Consider the following 24,103-nt stretch of genomic DNA (forward strand, 5'->3'; position numbering starts at 1 on the left):
GCCAGGCCTGTGATTATTTGGGCTTGTGGATTTTCCGGTTGTCCCTCTGCTTTCAATGGGGGACAGCCACTTTGATATCCAGCCTTTTGCATCCATAATGAGTTTTCCTGCCTTAAGTTTGCTTTTCTCAGCCAAAGCAGCCTTGAGCATTAACAAGGATGAAATTGGGGGAGAGAAGAGGCTGGTGGGCAGAGGTTTCCCAGCAGCATGGGGACGGGTCCCCTGGGCAGGGCCAGGTGCCTACTTGGGGCCACTGAGGAGGTTGAGGGCGTACAGGGCCACGTACAGGGCGGCCACCACCTCGAAGGGCTGTTCCATGGGCACAGCTGATCCATCTTCCTGGAGCTTCACTCTGCTCAGCTCCACCAGGGCCATGGTTAAGCCCTGATCCTCCTGCCGTGGGAAGGAGAGCAGGCTGGCGTCCACACGGAAAGGCCTATCCACCTTCTTCAGCTCGTGCTCCAAGAGTTTTCCAACCTTCAGAGCAACAACAAAAAAGGCAAATCAGTGTTTTAACAAGTGTCAAATTGTGATGTCATCATGGACATGGTGCCTTAATGAAAATACCCTCGTTACCCCTTCACAGGAGCCAAGTATGATGTGGGTACTCACCAGCTGCAGCTGTTGGGACACAATCTTCCTTTCCAAGGATTCCAGCAGCAGCGGCAGCTGATTGTCCAGTAGCTCTGCAGAATGAAACCAGCTCTGATCAGAAACCTGCCAGCCAGGTGTTTGAGAGAGCTGGTGGGATGGGCAGGGTGAGCAGGATGAGAAGGGTGATCATTTCTTGTAGGAAACAATTTCTGTTTGTTCCAAAGCTCTTTGGATGTTTTATTCCAAATGATTTGTGCTGTGAGAGGGATGTGTCTGTTACAGAATCGGAATCTCCTGAGTTGGGAGGGGCTCCCAAGGATCATGGAGTCTGTTTCCTGGCCCTGCCCAGGACACCCCAACTATCCCACCCTGTCCCTCAGAGCATTGTCTAAATGCTCCCGGAGCTCTGGCAGCCTTGGTGCTGTGCCCACTGCCCTGGGGAGCCTGTTCAGTGCCCAACCACTCTCTGGGCAAAGAACCTTTCCCTGAGATCCAACCTGACCCTGCCCTGGCACAGCTCCAGCCCTTCCCTGGGTCCTGTCACAGGTCACAGAGCAGAGGTTGGAGCAGCCCCTTGGGAGGAAGCTGTGAATGCACTTGGAGGGAGCAGAGAAGCCTGGAGGGGTATTATGGGGGGTTCTCTGCTCTGCCCTGAATGGGATTTAGATGCAGATTCCACCTGGGGAGGAAGAGGAGCAGGAGGGCCTGGCCAGCCTGGGAGTCAGCCCTGCCTTTATTTCCCTACTGTTAAAGACCCAAAGCCTCACCAGCCAAAGCATCGAGGGTGTAGGTTATTCCCTTTGCCAGCAGAAGACAACGATCTCTTGGAGAATTCTTTAACGTGCTCAACAGGTCTTTTAAGTCAGGGCTTTCAGTTTTCAGCTCATAACCATCAGTTTTCTCAAGAAATCCTTCCATCTGGGGAACAAGGAAAAGAAAAGTGAGGATTTGAGGGCAGAGGCTGCTGCTAGTGCAGAGCAGAGAGATGTGCTGAGTGTGGGAATTTTGGAGGGACTGTTGTGGCACAGGTGCCTTGTGGGGCAAGAGGTGTGATGGTGGATGTCTGTGTGTTTGTAAATCCTGGCATTGAGAGAAGCTTTACTTACCTTCTGGCTGAGGTCTTGAAAGAGTTTCCTGTCTCTCATCACAGCTGTGATGGTGTTTAAGAACATGACCCGCAGGCCAGAAGGCAAGTCGGAGAAAATCCCACAGTATTGTTTAACTTCTCTGTCCACTGTGCCTAATTTTGGTGTTGGGATCTGTAAAAACGAGACACCTGAAAACCAGAAAGAGTGCAAAGATGTCACTACTGAACTGGGAGTTCAGTGGCAGCCCTAAACTGAGAGTGTGAAACCCTGGTGTGAATATTTTGGAAGCAAGATGGAATTTGTGTCGTTGTCATGTCTTGGGGAACACATCAGTCTTGGTGGTTTGTTTTATCCTGGGAGTTTCCATCTTACTCAAACCAGGTAAAAACTGTGCAAGTGGTAGCAGATAAACGCTTTGCTTACCTTTCACTGAAGCTGGATCTTCTTTAAAATAAGACAGTTCTGCAACAGGATAAAAAGGGCATTTACAATGTGTTCCCCAGCCTTCCCACTGAAGGTCACCCACCCTGTTTTCTCCCTGGCTCTTTTCTGCTAAACAGGAAGAAGAACCAATCCAAACTCTGCTGCCTGTGCCATTTATCACCAGGAGCTCTGCAGCTCCCCAAATGAAGAGCTGAGAGTTCCAGTGTCCCTCTTGCCCTTCCCTACCAACCCCTCCCCAAACTGCTCCTTTCCCACACAGCTCCTTGACCTTCCATGGGTTGGACAACCTTCCCCAGGTGGTTTCTGTCCCTCCCACTGCCTCCATCTCCTTGCAAACGAGCTGAGGGTGGCTGTGGGGCTGAGAGATACTTGAGAAAATGTTCTTCCTCTTCTGCACTGTTTCCTGAATGGAGGAGTTGGTAATTTCTGGAAGTTACTTACCCCATTCTCCTTTGCTAATGTTCATCTGGATGGCCCTGAAGGCCAGGGTGCAGCCCTTGGGTATGACTATGCTTTCTATGTTCTGTCTGCTGCCCTGGTGGAGGAAAACACCCTGTTAGAGCACCTGGGTGCAGGTGTTGGGGAAGGAGCGACACCTGAGCACAGAGAGAAACCAAACCTCTCCAAAGAACTTGGCGTAAATCCAGGCTAAGAAGCTCAACTCTGCCTTGGTGTCTTCCTTGTAGACAGCCTTCTCCGAGGCTTCCAGGGTTTCATAAACCAAGAACAAATCGGCGCCTGTCCTCTGGAGCTGTTTTATGAAGGCGTGGTTCATGTCGATTTTTCTAAAAGAGAGAAAGGATGGGAACAGGCTGGAGCACAAGTCATTGGAGGAGTGGCTGAGAGAGCTGGGGGGGCTCAACCTGGGGAAAAGGAGGCTCAGAGGGGACGTTCTGGCTCCAAGCCCCACCCAGCCTGGCCTAGTTAGGGGGAATTCATTGTCTAAGGTCTCAATCTTGGTCTTTTTGCTGTTGAACACCCATTGTGGGTGGGGATGGCCAGAGCATGTGTGCTGCCTTTGTCCTGCCTTACCTATTTTTTCTCACTGTCTCCAGTAAGTCCATTGGTATGGCCTTCTTCTGCAGCTTGATGGAAAATGCCTCGGACAATGAGCCACTTCCTTTCAGCTCCACACTTGCACCATTAACACTAACGCTGATATTTCCCTTGACTTGGTCAGCGGTGACCTTTGAGAGATCGAATTGGCTGGAACCATCTCCCGAGGGAAGGAGGGACTCTGAAATGATTCCATGCATTTGCTTCAGCAGGATGGCACAGACTCAGCACTGTAAGTATTTCACCCACAAGAAAGCTGGAAGGTGGGACAGTTCAGCCATGACCTCAGTGACCCCAAAACATTAGCTATGGAATTTGTGAACTTCACATTGATATATTTGGGCTTTACCTGTGCTTTTCCCATCTTTTCCAGGCAGCAGCACATGGTCCAGAGTGAACTCTGTGTACTGGTAGTAGGGATCTGAGCGGTATATGCTATCTTGTTTTCTTTTTTGTGTCAGAAGACACAAGGGTCTGAAGCGCTCCTGGTCTGCGCTGTTCTCGACAGGTGCCAATTCTTTGTTTGTATCCATTTGACTTACAACGTATCTGGTGACTTTTTTAAACATTCTGCTCTGTGTGGATGAAGTTTTGCAGCCAAGACAAGTGGATTTGTGCCTTAGGAAAGAGGCAAGACAAATTAAGCCAAATTATTTGAAATAAGAGCAGGAAATATCAAGTGCTCAGCCCAGGCCAGCCCCTTGGGCATGGTCTGGTGCTCTGCAGGGGGGAGCTGGTGTTTGAGAGCCAGAAACAAAGCCCTGTTTCCTGAGGCAGTTTGTTTTTCACCAAAAAAAAGTTTCAGTTTCACTTTCTGGTGTGTTGGGGGAGGGAAAGCCAGGGAATGCCAGACTGGTTTGGGTTGGAAGAGACCTTAAAGCCCATCCAGTTCCAACCCCTGCCATGGGCAGGGACACCTTCCACCAGCCCAGGTTGCTCCAAGCCCCGTCCAACCTGGTCTTGGACACTTCCAGGGCTGGGGCAGCCCCAGCTCCTCTGGGCAACCTGTGCCAGGGCCTCACCTGGCTCCAAGGGAAGAATTTCTTCCCAATGCCCCGTCTAACCCTACTCTCCCTCAGGTTAAATCCATTGCCAAGACAAATAGGCTCCTGTGCCCAATTTTAGCAGCACTTGCAGGACTCATTGCCTTGGAAGTCTTCAAGAAGGGAGAAAAGCTAAAGAAGAGCACTTAGCAGACAGCTTCCCCCAAGGCTCTGCCCCAGCCCAAGCTCTGCAATAAGGCACTTGCCTGTTTGGTGGATGCCTCCTGTGGATCGGGAGCCTGGGGGCTCTGAGGGGATGTGAGCCCTGCAGAGCAGCAGGACTGGGGAGGAGATCTCTGGCTTCCCTTCTGCTCAGAGGGCCGGAAGCGTTTGCTATATGAGGGAGCTGTGAGTTAGCACAGGAAGCTGAAAGCAGCACACACCCAAAGAGTAAAGTGATTTCCCTTACCTTGCTAAGAGGGGGGGTCCCTGAAGCAACCCCTGGGGCAGAAGCACAGTTAGACCCAGTCTGTGCAGGTGGATTTCTTGTTGGTCACTCCAGCTTATCCCGAGTCACTCCCAGATGTGAGATCCCTGGAGGAATTTCCTCCTCACTAATGTTTTGTTTTCACACAACAGCCATTTTATAACTCTTCCTCTGAAAGGTCTGAGAGATTGAGCAGGGTCTCTTAAAGGGGCTTTGTGTAACTCAAACTTCTACAGGTATAGAAGTTGTAACTCCATCCCTGGAAGTGTCCAAGGGCAGGTTGGACGGGGCTTGGAGCAACCTGGGCTAGTGGAAGGTGTCCCTGCCCATGGCAGGGGGTAGAACTGGATGATCTTTGAGGTCCCTTCCAGCCCAAACCATTCCATGATTCATTTGCCATTCCTGTTTAACAGCAAAACCCATCCATGTGAAAATTCCAAAACTCAAACCACAAGTTTTTACCTGAATACTTAACTTTATTAGTCTCTCTTAGAACACTGTACAAAGGAGTAATAAAAATATTCACACTTTATTTTAGAAAGTTCTCTACTTGAGACTCCTGTATCCACAGCAAAAAGAAGGGCTACTGGGAAAAAAAACCCTAAAACTTTGTACAGAACATTCCTTTAAAAAAACCTCCCAATTAATTCAGCTCATTAAACTGATCCAGGGAGGATACAGATACACCAACACTCGCATGCTTTAGAGCTATTATAGGCAATGATAAAGCAACATAAGTTACAATGAGGAATATTAATGTGTTAACCCACTGCTGTCCCCTCCTCGAGGGCCAGTACCGAGCTTCTAAAAACAACCCAAAATTCAAAAATAAAAGTACTCGGGAATGAAGTAGCCCTAAATTATCTTGTTTATTTTAAAGGCTTTTTCCTGCGAAGGTTTGCACTGTTTGCCACCCTGGCAGCTCTGTTAGATGAATCCCAAGACAGGATCCCTAATTCAGGAGCATCAGGCTGGGAGGACCTGCTGGTTTTCCCACTGTCCTGGAGCAGGGACTGCTGTACCCTGTGGATACGTGCGTGGTGCTGACAGTGGCTTAGGAGGCTTTGCCCAGTGCAAGGCTGCTGCCAGTTCCTGAGAAGGGTCCCAGGCTTTCAAAAGCTTTTCTCTTTCATTGCAGAACCAAAAAGAAAAGCTGTTGAAGTACCTGCTCACCAGGAATTGTTCCTCCATCACAGGGTGGAGCCCGCCTTGATCTCTCCAGGTAAGATTTGCCCTGCTTATGATACAGGACAAGTTTCATACGAAAATCTATCAGATCAGAATCCCACTTAAATGTGATCAGAATCCCATTTAAAATCAGCAGTGGTCACTTATCTCCTCCATGCAGGTACCTGGGGAAAACTCCACTTTAAAAGGAGTTCTGCTCATGTTTGGGTTCTTCACCTAAAATGTGGCTTCATCCCTGATCTGTCACCTCTAAGGACATGTCTGACAACCCCTCAGCCTGCCCATGCTGTCCTTTCACTTCAGACTCTCTCAGGTACCCCTAACAATGGTGGTTTAATTACAATTAACTTATTGCTTTTCTATTTTTGATTAATCCTGACACCTACCCTTAAGCTGGGATCTTAAGGAAGATTCTGCCAGGTTTGTAATTGTTCAAATACTTATTAATTGTATGTAGACACTTAACACAATATAACAAGAAATCTTTCTTCAACTTGCTTCTTTCCATATTCCTCCTGTTTCCACTTATGTTTCCCTTGATTGGACTAACTGAGTCCAAGTTAACTGCAGTTATTCCATGGAAAAATTATGCCTGTGTTGTAAAGAGTGTCACTGTCACATAACCCCTAGGTAGGCTGTTTTTCATCGTTTGTGTGAAGGAGAGAAGTCAGAAAAGTTTACTTCTGCTGTTAGGAAAAGCCTTAATTATAAATGTTGGACTTCAGGCTTTAAAACCTGCTTGTTTGAGAAGTTTATAATCCAATTCTGGTTCACAGTTATATTTAACTTAACAAAACAGAGTCAGATGTCCTTAGTGCCAGTGACCAGCATGAGTACTCAGACTCTCAGCTGTTGTAGTGCCTTCAGGGAGGCTGTGGGAATTGCTCTATCTCATCAAGAGAAGCTGATCCCTTCAATTTATAATTATTCTAAAATTATCAAACCTGCCTTCACTCTGTGATGTGCATATGCTTAGAACTACCCGGCATGTCTGCCTGTGAGGAGTCATGTCTGTAAGCACCTAGAGACTCTTTCTGTTGCCAAAAAAAGTGCTGTTTCTCCCCTTTTTTTTCTACCAAAACAATTCATTTTCTTCCCTCTGGAGATGGAAGCTGTGCCTGGGCAGACACTCAGGTCTGTTCAGCACCACACAGTATTTTGGGTACAGCCTCAGCCACCCTGCCAGGACCTGCTCTCCAGAGCGGCCATTCCTGCAGGGATACTGCTCATTTCCAAGCTGATTGATGAAATATCTCTATTTTGATAACAATTATCATTGTCTAGTAGCTTAAAGAGCCGATTAGGGTAGAGAGTACCTTAACTAAAGCAGCAGTCCTTATGTCCTGGGGGTTACATTTAAGGTTTAACCTCCCCATCAGGGAAATTGCACGTCTGTCAACGCCCCGGGGTCTCCAGCCAGACTATTTTCTCTTTCTACCTTCTTGAAAACATCCTTTTCACTTACATTTCCACTTTTCAAACATATTAGGGAGTGATTCTCCCTGCATTCCAGCAGCCCTCTGAGGTACACTGAATGTTTTCCTTGCCCCGTAGCAGTCCCATAGGAAGTCTGAGAGAGAGAAGTGAAGCAGCTTCCCTAAAATTATGCACAGAGTAACAGATTTTAGGTGCAAACCTGAAATTCCCCAATCCATGTCCTATGCTCAGACCATCCAACAACTCAGCACTCTCCACCATGGCCTCTAAATTCCTCTGGAATTGCTACTGCAGGAACAAAAATAGCAGATTTAAAAGGTTTTATCCCATTGTCAGAAAGATGAGACAATATAAGCACTAAGACAACAGAAACACAGGTTTTCATGGGCTTTCAGGGGAAGCACGAGGGATAACATTCCACCTGGAACATAACCCAAAAGAAAATGGGATTATTTTGAACAGGAAAAAGCTGCCTCAGCCAGGAAACCTGAATCTGTTTGAGGTGGTAATTTGAGGGCAAAGGGTGGATTTTGTTCCTCTGTGAAATAATCTCTTGTCAGTGACCCACTGAATCCCTCTGCTGGTCAATTCATCTGCTGCTGCTGCTGCTCCTCACACAGCCCTTGGGTGTGGAGCTGAGGGACAGATTTCCAGGTAAGCCAGAAGAAATCCAACCCTCACTTCCCTCAACTCCATGAGTAACTGGAGAACTGGTAAATCCCAGTCACATGGACTTAACCAAGGAGCTGGACTGAGGAGAAAAATTCCAATTAAAGTCAAGGATGGCTGTGTGCTTGATTAGAGCAGTCAGGCCTCCACCTCGTTGGGCCTGTACCTGTCCAGTGTGAGCCTCTCCCACACCCCTCCATGTCCATGTCTGTGTCCCAAGGAGCTCGGTGGCATTTGTTGTCGATCATTAAATCATCCACCCCCAGCCCTTGATCCAAATGCCCCCCGAGCCCTCCTGTGCTTAAAAACCAGCAGTGGGGAGAGGAGTTACCTGGACAGATTTGGGTATAAACTGAAAATAACGAGCATGATTTGGGATCTATCCACCTTTTCCCCGGACCACATGGATGGTGCTGTAGGAAAGTGGAAGCTTTGTCAAACTGCAGGTTGTTCCTTCCTGTGCTGTTTTTAGGAAAAGAACTTCCCTTCTCAGTGGTGTCAAAGACTGCAAAATAAAAATCTGTCGTTCAGATCTGCCTAAAACTGGAACTCAGACCCCAAAACAATCCAATCCTGGGAAAGTCTGGCTGTATCCCTTTGGATTTCCCCCATGTACTGCTCAAAGCACCCGGCTTCAGGAAGGGAAAGGTATTTTAAAGTGCATTTACCACAGCAATAGTACCAGCACTAAAAGCTTTTCCCCTCACCCCTGTCCTTGTCATTCCATGTCTGGGACAGATGAGACTCTTCCCAGAATTCATCCTCGTTGTACCTCCAAGTCTTGGTGGTTTTGCATCTACTGGTGACACCGGGATAAGAGAAATCCGGTGTCGCGTGTCCTGCTCCGCACTAAACTCTACTCTGGAGCTGGTTTGGATTTATTGGGCACGAGGATCCAGCATGCGGAATGTGTCTGTTGGGATCTGCCTTTGAACAGCCACTCCGAAATCACATCCCAGTCTGCGTGGGAAGAGGAAACAGGGCTGGGGAGAAGGAATTCCCCCTTTCCCTGCTCCTCCGCCGTCCGCTCCAGCCTCGCCGCTCAGTACTTGTTGATCCCAAAGATCCGGACTCCATGGAACTGAGGCAGTTTGGGGATCAGGACGCTCATGAGGGAGATGGTGTTGATGATGAAGTGTATCCGGTCGTACTTGGTGTAAAAGCTGGTTAGAAAATACCTGGAAAAGATGGGTGGAAACAAAAGAGAGAGAGGCAAACTGAGCTGTGGCATTCCGTGTGCCTGTGTCCCAGGACAGAACACTGGTGGGTACTGGGACACGAGGCAGCTGGGCCAGCCGGGAATACTCACAGGACGATGGGCATGATGGTGAGGAACTTGCGGGAGGCGGTGAACTGGACTCCGTAATCCATCTGCTCCCAGTGCGTGAGCAGCCGGGCCTTGCCCTGGTCCGGGGTCTCGAAGGGGGTTCCCTTCACGGTGTGCAGGAAGATGTACATGCTCTGCAGGACACACAGCGTGAAAATCCCAGCCGGGGGAGCGCATTCGGGAGCTTGCAGCCCCGCGCCGTTCCACTAGAGGGACGTGGCGCTGCTGGAAAACCGGGAGCGGCCACGGAAGCAGGGGAAGGAGAGTCGGGAAAGGCCGGGGCAGCTCGGCTGCTCCACGTGAGGCCTCGCTCGGCTCCTGGGTGTGAGCCAAGGAGGTGGTGACAAGATTACAGCCCTGGGATCTCTGGGATCCGGAGATTAGCACCCGCCCGCCGCGGCGCGGCAGAAACCTCCTGAAAACGTGCTGGGAGAGGGTCTGTCACCCCCCGATTACCAGGGGAACACAAGCCACAGACAAACAGTGTCTGGCTACATCACAGCTCCTCAGGACAGTGAGTGCCACACTCCTGGCACTTAAACTCCTTTTTTTGTTCCCAGGACCTAAAGCTGCCAGAGAAGGGGGATGAGGAGCCAGCCGCTCGTGAGCCGAGTGCTGAGCAGCTCCAGTTTGGGGGTTTGTGGAGGTTTTATCACCAGAGTAGCTCCAGTTTGGCAGTCTGGGGTTGGTTTTATCCCCCACTAGGAATAACTTTAGCATGACGGTTCCCAGTCCATGTCATTTTTGTCTCTGGAATATTCCTAGGCAGAGATGCTATTTAAAATTAAGGATATAGAATCAATTGCTGCATCTGTGAAGAGTTTTGTCCCTTGTGCCTGTGAGAACCTGTCTGGGGACCTGATCCTTAGAGAAGGGAATCAGTTCCTGGACTAACCTTTTACTTTAAGCAGAAAAACATCCGGGATTTAATCTTGTTTCCTTAACTCTGACGAGACCAATTCAGGTTTTACCACCCCAACTGACACCTTGGCAGTGTCTGGGGCCTGTCCCAGACTCCTCTGGGGACACAAAGAAGGACTTGCCCTGAAGGCAAATGAATCCCCTCGGAGCAGCCTCACCAGGTGTTGCTGCCTCACCTGTACCTGGGCTGGATTTAAATCCATGACCCAGAGGCACCAGCGCAGGCCGAGGGTTGCAGGTTGAGCAACTCCCCCGGCACCTTTGGAAACACAAAGGACCCGTTCCAACAGGGATCTCAGCGAGTTGCTCAGAGGCTCCCCCAGAGGCTTCCCGTGCCCTGGGCCGCGCCGCCCCCCTTACCAGGTTGTGGATGATGTTGGTGAGGGTCCAGACCACGGGGACGCTGAAGAAGGGGATGCTGAGCAGCACGACGTGCAGCAGCCCGATGCCCAGCACGTAGGACAGCCAGATGCCGCGGCTGTTCATGACGCGGGTGTTGGGGTTCACCTCGCTGTGCGCCGTCCCCACGTTCATCCTGCCCTCGTGTCCCACGGGAGCCCCTGCAACACACACCCAGGTCAGAGCTCGGGCCCGAAGCGCTCGGCTCGGCCGAGCAGTGGCTGGTTGTCAGGCAAAACCCCAAATCTGCCGTGTGCTATAAAAATCCCAAGGCAGCTCACTCCTCTGCCCCTCGCTACTGCCGTTCCCAGAGCTGACGTCGCCGAATGGTTCAGATTTGGGAATAATGTGTGGGAAGCCTGTCTGTGGCAGAAGCTACTTGTGATTTGAGATGTTTTCCTGGAGCCAAGGTGTTGAGGTTCAATCCCACGTTTGCCTGACAAGACTCAAACCAATACTTTTAAGCACTTTTAAATCCTCGTCATGGTGTTAATCATGGAAACACGTGGCACAGGAAGCTTTCTGAGTGTTTATGGAGCCAGCAGGCCTTAAACTTGGGGAGAGAACACAGTATCTGCTGAGGAAAGGCTCTGTATCAACAGATCTCCTAATTAATTTAACTAAATTAACAGGGTTCTGCACAGCTCCGGAGGTTTGCTGGTCTCCTGCTCTGGCTCACTTGTTTTGCCTTTGGATTTAAGTCTTACAGAGAGGGAAAAAAGAGGAACAAAACAATTTCCCCCCAGGGAAGGAATGAGGTTCTTCTTGAGGAATGTAAAAAGGGAGAGATAACAGGGCAAAGTGCCTTGGGAGGATATTTCAGGAGGAAGAGCTGCGGAGGAGGTGGCTCTTCCCCTACCTGGAAAGAACAGCTGCCATGTAGGAGGAGCACAGAGATGGTTTTCTGGACAATGCCAGGAAGGAGAGGAAGCAAGAGAGTGTCACCCTCTTGGAGCAAGTCCTTGGAGTGGTGTCCCACAGACAGTGAAGGTATTGAGTGGGCTTTTGGACTGACAGTGCCAGTGGCAGCAGGTATCCATCAGCTCCCAGGCCAGCTGGGAGCAGGACAGCTCTGGTTTACTGGTTTCCAGGGATTACAGGGAACAGCACAAACTAAACCCACTATAAAGCTGAAAGTCTTCACACCGAGATCAGGGAAACTCTCGCGTAAAATCATCTCTGTGTCCCATGGAAACGGAGTTTGATGGGATGATCCAGTTCGTCCTCCTTGGATCCAGGACCCCACGGCGAGGGCCGTTTCCTGCCGTCTGGCCTCGTGGCTCTGCTGTTGGTTCCCACAGCTGGAAGCTGTGTTGCTGTTCCCTCCAGCTCTCCAAGGGCGAGCCCGAGCCAGCTCCAACATCACACTCTCCTCACTGCCAGCTGTTCCCAGCTCCCTCCTGGAGCACCAGGCCTGGCTTGTCTCAAAAGCTGGCGCAGGCCCCACTCCTGCCCAGGGCTGGGGCTCAGAGCCAGCCTCCCCTCCACAGCTCCTGGGATGCTCCATGTAACTTCCAAACCTCCTCCAACTGCACAGGCAGCCGTTGCTGCAGATCCTCACCTCCCTCTGTCAGGGGGCTCATATCTGGGGAAGGATTTTGTTTCTAGGGAAGAAGCTGCAGCTCTGCAGGGTGCTCGTTTCCTTGTTGCCCATCTCCTGGATCACTGGCCTGAGGATATTCCTGACAACAGCCCAAAGTGTGGTCTGGAAGCAAGACTGGGAGCCAGAGCTCAGCACTTCACCCCTGGCAGGGGGAACAGCTCCAGCCTGAACCTGCTGCGATTCCCAAGGGCTCTCATAAGGAAAACTGGGGGTTGTGGTGAAGCAGAAATGAGTCAAAAAGAGTCAGATTGTTACAACAACAACGAAAAGCAAAACACCCTGTGGAACATGTAAACAGGAGTGCTGAGTGCCAGACACGGGAAACAGTTCTCCTGGATGTTGGGAGAACACTGTCCAGTCCTGGGAGGAGCTGGAGAGCATCCAGGGAGAGCAGAGAGAATGAGCAGAGGTGTAGGAAAAACATGACCTGCAAGGACAGCTGGAAGGAAACGGGTTTGTTTAGTCTGGAGGAGGCTGGAGAGAGGCGTGAGGAACAGTCCGACTCTCCACAAAGAGCTGTGCCTGTGGGATTCCAGCTGTGCCTGTGGGACTCCAGCTGTGCCTGTGGGACTCCAGCTGTGCAGCAGGAGGAACCACACGGCTGGGGCTTAGAGTGACATGGAGGTGCAGGAGGAGGGATGCTGGAAGAGACTGCCCATGGAAAGGGATCTATGCTCTCATTGGAGGCCTTAAAATCTAGTTTCATCAATGGTTAAAAACCTCAGATTCCTCTCTGGTTGCCCAGAAGGCCTCTCCAGGAGCCTCTCCTGAAGTGATGCCTTTATCCAAGGCCACAGAAGCTCCTGCAGCCGGAGGTGCACGTGGCCTGTGCCATGGAATTTCCAACCACTAGTCTAACTTCCAAAACCTAAGGACCAAATTGGACTTGGTCCCTTCTGCAAACAAGGGCAGCTGCAGACCCACAGTGGGGTGGGAAGGGCCCAACTTGGAAGCTGCATGTGAAGCAATTCCTCTCCTCCTGCCTCAGTTTCTCTTCCTTGTAAAATTAAGGAATACAGGGGTGGAATGCTGGAACACAGGAGAGGTTAACTCATTCTTGCAGGAGATAAGGAGATGCCAAACATTCAGTGCTCCATGAGGGCAATTCTGTGTCTCCAAACTCTATCCTTCCCCACCTTAAATGTTTCACCTGCAGATCTTTCCAGCTCTGCCCTGGGCTGTGCAGCCCTTGCCCCAGTTCTGCCAAATTTCAGATTGCACAAGCCTGGCTGAGGGCATTGTCCAGAGCTCCCTACCCCCACCCTCATCCCATGTTTGCTCTCTGTTTCCACAGCAGGATTTGTTCACCTGCAGGAAAACAAGGCACAGCCCCCCATGGGAGGGACTCCAGCCCCTCCTTCCTGGAGCAGCTGCTGCCAGGCTCTGCTTTCCCACTCTTTTTTGGGACAGAAAAGCCTGACTGTTGCACCAGACGGAGGGTGAAGGTCGGGGCTGTGCTGACATTGGACACTGGCCATCCAAGGAGGGGAAAAGTCAGAGCTGTGGCCAGTGGCAAAGGGCACAGCGTGATGCCAGAGCCGAGCCCTCCCTCTGCTCCATCTTTCCCGTGTCCTGCTCCCTGTCCAGGTGCAGCTTCTTCCCCACCTTTGCCCCCAGAGGAGTGTGATCACTGTGTGTTCCTATCCCCTTGCTTAACACTTGGACTTGATGACCTTAAAGGCCCTTTCCACTCTAAATAAACGATCCTATAACTTGGCAGGGCTGTCACTCTTCCCCAGGGATTGCAGGATCGTGCTCCGATCCCAGCACTCCACTGCAGGACCTTCACCCGGGCTGGAGAGGTAAAGAGGGCTCAGGTCTTGATCTCCCCAGTGTTCCCAGGCTGCTGGTGGTGATGATCCCACGGATCAGATCCCGATCTCTGGCAGCAACAGCAATCCCCATCTCCCAAACAAATCCTTTAAACCCTTCTTTGCTGATGGCATCGGAGTTTGAGCAGAGGGCACTGGTGAACTGGGCTGTGCTGGGAGGCGGCTGCTGGGTGGGACTGGGAACACAACGCCCCGGAGCCGTGTTGGACTCGTCTGAGCCCCAGCGCTGCCCGGTCCCTCCTCAGGGTCCCGGGGCTGGCAGAGCCCGGGGGGGGACACGGGGACGCGGACAGGGATGAGCCGCCCCGACCGGGAGCGGGGGCTCTGCCCATCTCAGCCTGTTCTCCTGGATTTAACGGGAAATCCTGGACCCACAGGGAAGGCCGAGGCTGGGCTCCTCCGGGTCTGGACTCCTCTTCCCACCCCGTTTCCCAGCCGGGCTGTGGCACAGCGCGACCCCCGCCCTGGGGGACCCCCCACTCCCACCCCGCCGCGCCCCAGCTCCCTCCCAGCACCCGCTTCTCTCTTTTGGGGTGTTTTCCTCTCGGGCCGGGCCCAAGAGAGGCATTTCCCCCCGGCCCCGCAGCGGAGCTCGGCCCCCGCGGCCCGCAGGGAGGGCTGAGCCCCCCGGCCCTTCCCCGGCCCGCACTCACCGCTCCCGCACGGCCCGGCCCGGCTCGGCTCGGCGGGGCCGGCGCTCGCTCCGCCGCTCTCCCGCTGCGCTCCCGGTGCGCTCCCGGCGGCCCCTCGGCCCGCCCCGCCGCGGCACGCCGGGAGCTGTAGTCCGGCAGCGCCGGCAGAGGCGGGGCCGCCGCGGGAACCGCCGGGAAAGCGGCGCCGGGAAAGCGGCTGGAGCGGCTGCACCGCACGTGGAGCCCCAGACCCGGCTGGGTGCCCGGGGAGGGTGGGCAAACACCCCTCCGGCCGCCGCCCTCAAACGGAGGGTGGGGGGACTCTGGAGCAGCTTCCCCCAGCCACGCTGGAGCAGCTGTGGCTGCCCCATCCCTGGGAGTGTCCAAGGCCAGGTTGGACGGGGCTTGGAGCAACCTGGGCTAGTGGAAGGTGTCCCTGCCCATGGCTGGGGGTGCAAATGGGGGCTTTTTAAGGTCCCTTCCCACCCAAACCACTCTGATTCCATGACTCCATGAAAATCCCGGCAGCAGTGCTGTGCAGGCCGGCAGCGCTGCGGGACACCCGGCCAAGGTCAGGGCTGGGAGCGAGCGCAGGATTCCAGCGCTGGAGCACGGGGAGGAGACCATCTGGCTACGCTTTTGTTTGCACAACCATCAGAGCTTGTCGCGTGGGGCTGGCACGGCCCCCAGGGGCCGCAGCCATCTGTGCAGGGCTCGTGTGTGCCCACTGGCTCTGCCAGCACAGTGGCCACTGTGGGCTGCAAACTCCCTGCCCAGAGCTGCCCTGGGGTCCCGGGCCGAGCCCCCGAGCTGAGCCCTAGCAGTGGTGGCTGCCTACCCTGCACATGTGGCTCTGCTGGTGCCACTCAGAGCCCCCTGGCCTGGCACAGACACTTCCAGCCCCCCGGCCGCTTGGCACAGTGGGTTTCGTGTTGGCCCAGGTGGGTTCCCAGTGAGATCGGGGTTCCCCGGGTGCCCCTGGGCCTCCCTGGGGGGTCCCAGGCTGAGCTGCACGTCTTGACCCCTTCTATGTCCCTCTGGCCTTGGCTCCAGCTGCACATCCAGCTCTCAGCACGGCAAGGGCATGGAGACCCTGCCAGCTGCCAGGGCCGGGACTGCCAGGGCGTCACACGCTGGCACCGCGCTGCTGGCAGGGCACGGGGTCACTTCCCCGAGCCAGGGCTTGGCAGTGTCTGCTTGCAGAGGCCTTTGGGCACGGACAGACACACACACACATGGGTAAAGCAGATGAAGGGCCACTGATGGGTGGTGTGGCTGCCACCCTGAGGATCCCTGTCCCTGCCCGGCTCCTCCAGGGTGTCCTCATGGCAGGGCACGGTGTGGGGATGCCGGCGTGCGGAGGCGGGGGATCCCACGGGATCCGGCCCTGCTTTGCAGGAGATCCACGCACGCACAGCAGGCTCTATTTTTATCCCGCTCCTGCCTGACTGAGCAGCTCCCTGCGCGGTGACATCTAATTTAGCAGCTTCCCCGCACCCCGCTGGCTCCGCACGTGAGGGGGAAGCACAATGCAGCAGCTATTTTTAAACGCCCATAAATATTCATCCCTCTCCGCGATGCAGCAGCCGCCGCTGCCGGTGCGAACGCGGGGGGGACCCGCTCCCCGGGCTCCCCACACCGCGTCCACCTGCCCAGGGAACGCCGGCACCAGAGGCGGGGGGTTCCCGGGGGATCCGGCCCCAACCCGCTCACCGGCAGCTGCACCCGCGTTCCCCCCGTGCTTGGGAGGCTGTTCCCGTGTGGATTCCCAGGCCTCGCTCGCTCGCTCCCCGTGCCGGGCCGCACTCAGCTCCCGCTCTCCCGGCTGCCGGTCCCACGGCCCGGTCGATGCTGGTTATATTTAGCTCCGTGGTGGCAGCGAGGAGCCGGTTCTGGCTATTTTTAGCCATCCTGCGGTGGGGAGGGTCCGTGTGGGTCGTGCTGCACTGCAGGGTTTGGGCTGGTGGGTGTCGTGTCCTCCATGTGGGACCCCTTTGGAGCTGCTCCTGCTCCTGCGTCTGACCTGCAGCGGGAGTCACCCACCCCCTCTTCAGGTTCCAGCTCAAGCCCCCCGAGCCCCTGCCTGTCCCCTCGTCCCCGTGTCTGTGACACTGGAGCTGTCCCTGCGCTGCCACATCCCAGCACGGCTCCCACTCCGTGCACGGCTCCCGGTGGCACTGGGAATGGTGATGGGCAGCACGGGGCTGCTCTGCTCCCCAGTGGAATGGGGAGATGCCAGTGGAGTGCCCAAGAGCACCGACCGTGGCTGCCGGCTGCTGCCTGCCGGGGTCCGGCCGTGTCCCGGGACAGCCCTGCCCGGCGAGCCCAGCACCGCTCCGGCGTTGGGTTTGGCTCGGGTCATGGAATCATCAAAACGACCTCCAAGATCATCGACTCCAACCACTAACCCGGCACTGTCACCTTCACCACTAACCCGTGTCCTCAGGTGCCACATCCACACGTTTTCTGATCACTTCCAGGGTCGCAGCCCCCGCGATGGCCCCGGGGGAGCACGGGGGGCTCCAGGGACCATCTGCCCGCGGCCGTGTCTGGCTGCCGTCAGGTTCCCTTCCCCTAATTGAGCCGAGATCCAGGCCAGGCGCCTCCTAACTGGTTTATACTCCCGGAGCAGCGGGAGAACGTCAGTGCTCGGGGCCGGGGCAGCCGCGTCCCGGCCGGCGGCCTCGGGGCCCGGTAACGGCGGCCGCTCTCCATGGTCCTGAGCAGGCCCCGCCGATGCCCCGGGGCGGTGGGACCCTGAGCCCCGGCCCAGCCCAGCGACCCTCAGCCCGGGCAGTCCAGAGCTGGGCTGGGGACCCGCTCCAGTCCCCCCTGGCTCCCGCCCCCCCCGGTGCCGCCGCCGCAGGTCGGGTTTCCCCGAGTAAGCGATGCCGGTGCCGGGCGGGGGGGCACGGTGACCCCGTCGGAGTGGGACTGGGGGGGGGTTTTGCTCCCTCCGAGGAGCTGGGAGGGGGCGAGAAGGTCCCGGGGGGCAGCGAGGGCAGCGCCCGGAGGCGCGGAGCGCCCGGGGGGCGCCGGTCAGGGTCGAGGGGTCTCCCACTGAGGTTTGGGGGGACGCGACAGGGCGGGGTGCGTGAAGCACCCCCAGAGCCTCTGACACCGGCTGCCCCGGGCTCGGGGGTCCCGGCAGCTCCTCGCTGGGTCTCCTGGTGTATCCCCCGCCCCTCCCAGTCTGAGGACCCGGGGCAGCTCCTCTCCCTCGGGGCGAGGAGCTGTGATGGCTCCGGGCGCGGGGCCGGGGGTGCTCGGCGCTGCACGGCCCCCCCGGCGGGGCGGGCCGGGGGCGGGGAGCCCCGGGGAGGCCCGGGCGAGGATCCCGCCCACCGGCCCCGCCGCCGCCGCCGGCTCCGGGCCCGCCGCGCTGCGCGGGGCGCGGCCGCTCCGGCCCGGGGCGCGGGGCCGCTCCGCCGCCGGGGCTGCACAGGCAGGTGAGTCCGCACCGGGACCCCCGGCGGGGCGAAAGGCGGCGAGGGGAGGGGGCGGCAGCGCCGCGCCGAGCGGAGCTTCCCCCGGGGAAGCACCGGGGCTTCCCTCGCCCGCGACGCCCCCGGGCCGGGGGGATCCCCGGGCATCCCCGGGCGCACGGCGGGTCCTGGCGCCCGCACCGCCCCCGGTACCTCAACCGCCCTCCCCCGGGCTGGCGGCGATCACCGGGGTCGGGCTGGGGACTCCCGCACCCTGCTGCGGGCTGGGGACCCCGCGGCGGGGCAGGGGCTGGCAGTGCTCGTCCTCGCTGCGGTGCCTGGTCCGCATCCCACCCGCGGGGCGTCCCCGTCCCGTGGATGAAGCAGCTCCATCCCGGGGCATCAGGTCCCGGCTCAGTCCGGCGGTTCCCGGGCAGCGGGAGGGGGGTCTCAGGGGGCTGCGTTTGTCCCGGGTTACCTCTGGCAGACCTGGGGGGCTGGTGCAGTGTGGGGCTGTGGGTCCCGGTGCCCCTGGGGTGCTCTGAGCGCTGGTGCCCGCTCAGGACCCCCGCGGGTCCCGGGGCTCTGGCAGCGCAGGGGTCGGCTCTGCACAGGTGTGACCTTGGGGTGTTTCGGCGCGGCCGGGCTGGGTGACAGTGCCCAGAGCTCGGGGTGCTGTGCTTTGGGGGCCACCCTCGGGTGGGCGCCTCTACCCCGCACCGGGGACCCCCAGTCAACACCCCGAGAAGGGTTTGCCGGCGTTGGGATGCTCCGGGGAGTGGGGGGAGGTGGGACCTGCAGCAGCTTTGCCCAGGAGGTGCCTGGTGACCAGCAGCACTGAGCTGCCTCACCGGGTGCCACAGGAGGTGTCTTTGATTGTGGGATGGTGGGAGAGCACCTGGATCCTCCCTCCGGGGCTCCAGCGCTGCGGCCGGTGCAGGGACGGGCTGGGGCCCCTGGACGTGGTGGGAGCCAGGGCTGGGAGAGCCAGGCAGCGCTCGGAGCCCTCGGACACGGCCCTTATCTGCTACCACTACCCTGGGAACTCACTGCACGCTCAGCTCCAGCGAATTTCCTTTTTCTGTTTTTGTTTCTTTCCTGCTGACGTTTTTCCCCTCCGGAATCAAGGGCTACATGGGGCCCAGGGCTACGGGGTGGTGTGGGCAGCCCGACCCCACGGCCGGGGCGGCAGCGGGCAGGGGACAGGGGCACCCAGCACCCACCCGTGCCAGTCCCCTCGAAGGGAGAGAACCCGGCACATGTCCGCCCGTGCCCCGGGCGCTGCCGGGGAGCGGAGCCGGGAGCGGGAACCCGCTGAGCCGCTGCCCGCACATGTTTTCCATGGCATTCCCCGGGGGCTGCCGGCAGCGGCCGCTCGCCCGGAGCCAGGGCTCGCGCTGGTGCGTCCTCCGGCCGCCGCAGGATGGATCGGCCTCCTGCGAGCAGCGATCGCAGCGCCGTGACCTTGGCAGGGCGGGATCTCACCCCCGCCTCTGGCTCAGCCCGAGCGTCTCCGGTTGTTACAGCCCAGCTGCCGGCGCAGGAGACGTGCTCAGGCCATGGGACCTGATCCTGCCTCGCAGGAGCCCCGAGCGAGGCACTGGCCGGGGATGGGGGGATGCGTGAGCCGTGACGGCTGTCCCGGTCCCCATCCCCGTCCCTGTCCCCTGGCCAGGGTCAGGTGCAGTACCCACAGCCAGCACAGTGACGGTTCTGCCCCTGACCCCCCTGGCCTGACGCTGTCCCCTTGCTATCCCCTCTCAGATGTGCCGAGTCCAGCTGAAGCCCCCGGGGGTGTGAGGAAGGTGAAGGCAGCACGGCACGATGCCTGTGGCAGAGTGGGTCCTCCTCCGCCCGGTCACCATGGGGCTGCTCCTGCACAGCCTCCTCCTCCTCCTCCTCCTCCTGGGCTGCTGCCTCCGCCCGGCCACCGCCTTCCCCAAGGGCTGCTACCCCTCGGAGGAGGAGGGGCTGAAGACCTTCCGCTGCAGCAACGCTCGGCTGACCGAGGTCCCCAGAGACATCCCCAACGACACCAACAAGCTCTACCTGGACTCCAACCGCATCCCCTTCCTGCCCCGCGACGCCTTCCGGGACCTGCCGCTCCTGCTGGAGCTGGACCTGTCCCACAACGCCATCGCCAGCGTGGAGAGTGGGGCTTTCCGGGGCCTGGCAGAGCACCTGCACTCCCTGGACTTGTCTTCCAACAGGCTGGTGTCGGTCAGCAAAGACGCCTTCAGCAACCTGAAGGCCAAGGTGAACCTGTCCAACAACCCGTGGCTGTGTGACTGCCGGCTGCAGGAGCTGATCCGCACCGTGGAGCTGGTGGCCGGATCCTCGGGCGGCATCGTCTGCGACTCCTCGGCACAGGAGGAGCACGTGGGCAAAGCCTTCCTGCAGGTCATCGCTGACACGGACTTCTGCAACGTGTACAAGAAGACCACGGACATCGCCATGCTGGTCACCATGTTCGGCTGGTTCGCCATGGTGATCTCCTACCTGGTGTACTACGTGCGGCAGAACCAGGAGGACGCCCGGAGGCACCTGGAGTACCTCAAGTCGCTGCCCAGCAAACAGCGGCGCTCGGAGGAGTCGTCCACCATCAGCACTGTGGTGTGAGCACCGGCATCCTGAGGGACACGGGGACGCACAGGGCTGGGGAACAGCCACTCTGGGGGCTCCTCAGGGCTGCAGGAGCTGTCACAGCCGCTGGCATCGCACAGAGATACTCATGGATTTGCCCCGTTCTCCTCCTGGCAGCGGGAGCCGCGGCCGGTGAGTCCCTGGCTCTGGTGGCTGTGGCTCCAGCCACGAGCATGGAGCATCCACAGTGTCCTCCCATGTTATGGAGGACCCGGAGCATCCCCCTGGCACGTGGCCGTTGCTCTGACCGACCTGGACGTTCGGACCTCATGTAAAACTTTTGTATTTCCTTCGCAGAGATCCCTTGGGGCATTAACGGAATCGGTGTTTCCATCCCTCACAGGCTGGCCTGGGCCTGGCTCCCTGCTGGGAGGGCAGTGGGAAGGAGCAGGAGGGCTGTGAGGGCAGTGCCCTGCTGGGTCACTGACCCTGGGGGGTCACAGGCTGTGATTGCAGCCAGTAGGACCAAAGGATGGGACAGGAACTGGGGACACCCCGGCTGGGAGAGGCCAGAGGCAGCTCCAGCTCCAGCTCTTGTGTGGGTTGTGCCACCCCATCTCCCATTTCAGCCCCTGCTGCTCCCTGTTCCCTTCCCAGCACTCCAGGCCAGGTGTGGCAAGGGGCATGGGGGTCCCCACCCAGAGAAGGGGTCACTGGTGGGTGAACCCAGAACCTTCCCCCTTGGAATGTGGGGAATAAGAACCAAATGGGGAATGAGCTCCCCAGGGCAGAGCCCTCTGGGGCCACCAAGGGGTGTGGGTGCTGATGGAGGGGAACTGAGGGGTCCAGGCAGTAGGTACAGCCCTGCTGGGATGTCGGGGGGAGCAGTTTCCCCTCAGTGCTCCCCAGGGACCACAGGGGTGGGTGTTTGCAGCACCCTCACCCCCTGCTCCCCTCGGCTGCTGGAGGGGAGCTCCCACCTCACAAGCTGCCGACCAGTCACTGTGATGGGAAGTGGGATGGAAGGAGCCGCTGTGGCTCCTCCGCCCTCTCCCCACTCCCGCACCACTGGCAGGAGCCTGAATCTCCCCTAAAAATGCTCCAGAGTCCCTTCTGGGCACTTCCAGTATTGGGCTGCAGGTTCCCTGTGGCAGTGGTGGAGGCAAGGCTGGGCATGGGGCTGGCACAGGAGGGGGTCAGTGCCCACTTTTAGGTGTCCAAGTGGCGACTCAGAGCAAAACCAGAGCAGACCCAGACTCTTCCACCCACATGTCTGGCCCCTGGGAGAGCTGTTTTTTGCTGGTTTTGGCCTTTTTTTAAACCAACTGAAGATAAATTGCCTTAATTCACCAAGAGCACCAACCAAAGCTGCTTGAACCTCCTCTGTACCGGGCCAGACCTGGCCCAGCCTCAGCCCCTGGTGCGGGCAGCGTGTTTTGGCACAGGCAGGGCTCCGGCCCCGGCCCCTGCCCGTCCTCCCAGTGCCATGGGGAGCCGTGGGACGGAGCCGGCCGGGAGCAGCGCCCGCACCTTCCACAAGTGCCTAATTCCAGCGCAGACCAGGAGCTCTGCAACGCACAAACACCTCGGCCCCAGCTCCCATCCGGGCGTCCCCGCAGCCCCACGGCAGCTCCTTCCCCCTGCAGACAAGAGGGGCTGGGGGGATCCCCCCGAGGCCCCCCGGGCTGCTTCCCCCTGGGCAGTGTGGGGGCCACCGGGACTGCCTGACCCATCCGTGTTTGGTTTAAGGGACCTTTTACGTTCTCACTTTATACGACAATAAATTGGCTGTTCCTTTGGAGCGGGCGCCGGCGCGTGCTGGTGTGTGTTTGTGTCTGTGGGTCACCGGGCCCAGGTGAAGCCACACAGGGAGGACGGAGGTTCCTGTGACAGCCAATGTCCTCCCGGGCTGGTGCTGGCAGAAACAGGACACCTGGTGCCCGTGGTAACTCTGCCCCAGCCTTCAATAATGAACACCCCATGCTCGGCTCAGGTCGCTGGCTCGGCGCCGGTCGGTCCCTGCGTCACCCAGGACCCCGTGGGGTTGTTTCCCAGGGCCCTGCTCCATTCCCTGCCCTCCCATCCCACCGGAGCAGAGCTTGGGGGCAGGACCATGACAACCAGGAGGGATAGGCCCCTCCTGACACCACAGTCCCACTAGAGTGGCCTCTCCGGTCATGGTCCCGTCCCAGTTTGCCGGTGCCTCTCCCCGTGCGATCCACGCCGGAATGTTGCGCTGTGGAAGGTGGAAGCCAGGCCCTAACACAGAGTGACAGCTCCCGCTCACGGGACATTAACCCTGTTTGTCACTCGCTGTCTCCAGACGCAGACCCCGGGCTCTGGAGCAGATGGATCCTGTCCCCTGCTCCGGTCCCTCCCTGGGGACCCTCCTCCCGCGGCTCCGGGAGCAGCTGGGAAGGGTTGGGGGACACGCAGGACACGTGGCCCCGGCTGCCACCTCATCCCCCTGGAGTGCTGCCGGTGTCCCCCCACGGGGCTGGATGACACCAAGTGCTCCAGGGCCAGCCAGCCCTGCTCTGGTGCCTGATAATTCCCAGATCCTGCCTGTGGAATTACTCAGATGGAAACCATGGGGCTCGTTACAGCCCACGCTAACGAGCACGGGGGAAAGGAGATGCATTCCAGGAGTCTGGCTGGTTGTGGAACAGCTGCTGGTCCATGTGGGTGTACCGGGGCTAAAATGTATAAGAAACCTCATAAAAGTCTGCAGTAAGCTTTGGGAAAGTAACTTGGTCTGGGATGGATGGAATTGTGTTGGATTTAGGCTGTCAGTACTATTGAATATTTAATCAGGTGTGGCAAGGAATGAGGAAGAACTGAAAACTGGGATTAGAGGGATATTTTCAGGTGCCTGTGGCTGAGCCTGGGTGTTGAGGGATCTTGGGGTGGCGGGTGTGTGGGGCTGCACCCTGATGGAGGCTCAAATCCCAAGGAAGGATTTTTCTCATCCTCTCTTTCCAGTAGAAAGGTCCTGTGGGTCAGATCCTGCCGGGAGCGGGAGCCAGTGCTCGGCGTCGGTGGCTGTGAGGGGCTCAGCCTTAAAAACACTTCTCCTTCAGCGAGGAATTAGAATCATCCCCCTTAATCCCCCTCTCTGGGTAATTCGTTTCCTGATGCGGATTTATCCGCAGGGATCAGCAGCAGGAGCATCAGCAGCGTGACCTCCTCCTTCCTCGGCGTTCCTGTGCCGGTAAATCTCCGTTATTAACTTCCAAGGAGCTCTGCCCGCCTGCTCCCTGCTCTCCTCTCCAGGATGGAGGGAAATGTGTCACTGGGGCAAGAGCTACGACCTGAATCCTCCTGGCAGGGATGGCTCTTTGCCTGCCTGGCCCTGAAATCCCTGGGAATACAGGGATAGAGCAGTGCTCCTGGGGAGCCTCCGGGATGTCTGACACCTTGCCCATGGATCTGTCC

At 57.6% G+C, this 24,103-nt stretch overlaps 3 protein-coding genes across 4 annotated transcripts; 1 reads left to right on the top strand and 2 right to left on the bottom strand.

Annotated features, from left to right (window-relative positions):
* Positions 1–240: 240 nt before the first annotated feature.
* LOC116798553 (gasdermin-A2-like) lies at positions 241–2,901 on the bottom strand. Its single transcript, XM_032711052.1, has 7 exons — positions 2,746–2,901; positions 2,568–2,661; positions 2,106–2,144; positions 1,701–1,870; positions 1,362–1,512; positions 613–686; positions 241–477 (listed from the first exon to the last, which is right to left on the bottom strand). Exons 1-7 carry the CDS (start codon positions 2,899–2,901, stop codon positions 241–243), a joined length of 921 nt encoding a protein of 306 aa, XP_032566943.1.
* Positions 2,902–5,107: 2,206 nt separating this feature from the next.
* Positions 5,108–14,776, bottom strand: ORMDL3 (ORMDL sphingolipid biosynthesis regulator 3). Its single transcript, XM_032711216.1, has 4 exons — positions 14,682–14,776; positions 10,555–10,754; positions 9,256–9,407; positions 5,108–9,124 (listed from the first exon to the last, which is right to left on the bottom strand). Exons 2-4 carry the CDS (start codon positions 10,726–10,728, stop codon positions 8,989–8,991), a joined length of 462 nt encoding a protein of 153 aa, XP_032567107.1. The 5' UTR covers positions 10,729–10,754; positions 14,682–14,776; the 3' UTR covers positions 5,108–8,988.
* LRRC3C (leucine rich repeat containing 3C) lies at positions 13,768–22,469 on the top strand. 2 transcript variants are annotated; one of them, XM_032711214.1, is made up of 2 exons: positions 13,768–13,998; positions 19,850–22,469. In XM_032711214.1, the coding sequence occupies exon 2, from the start codon at positions 19,910–19,912 to the stop codon at positions 20,702–20,704; it is 795 nt and encodes a 264-aa protein (XP_032567105.1). In that variant the 5' UTR covers positions 13,768–13,998; positions 19,850–19,909; the 3' UTR covers positions 20,705–22,469. The 2 variants fall into 2 exon arrangements, with proteins under 2 accessions (XP_032567105.1, XP_032567106.1); XM_032711215.1 differs by lacking the exon at positions 13,768–13,998 and adding an exon at positions 18,057–18,109.
* Positions 22,470–24,103: the final 1,634 nt, after the last annotated feature.

This window comes from Chiroxiphia lanceolata, chromosome 26 (genome assembly GCF_009829145.1).
Source record: "Chiroxiphia lanceolata isolate bChiLan1 chromosome 26, bChiLan1.pri, whole genome shotgun sequence".
Taxonomy (NCBI): Eukaryota; Metazoa; Chordata; class Aves; order Passeriformes; family Pipridae; genus Chiroxiphia; species Chiroxiphia lanceolata.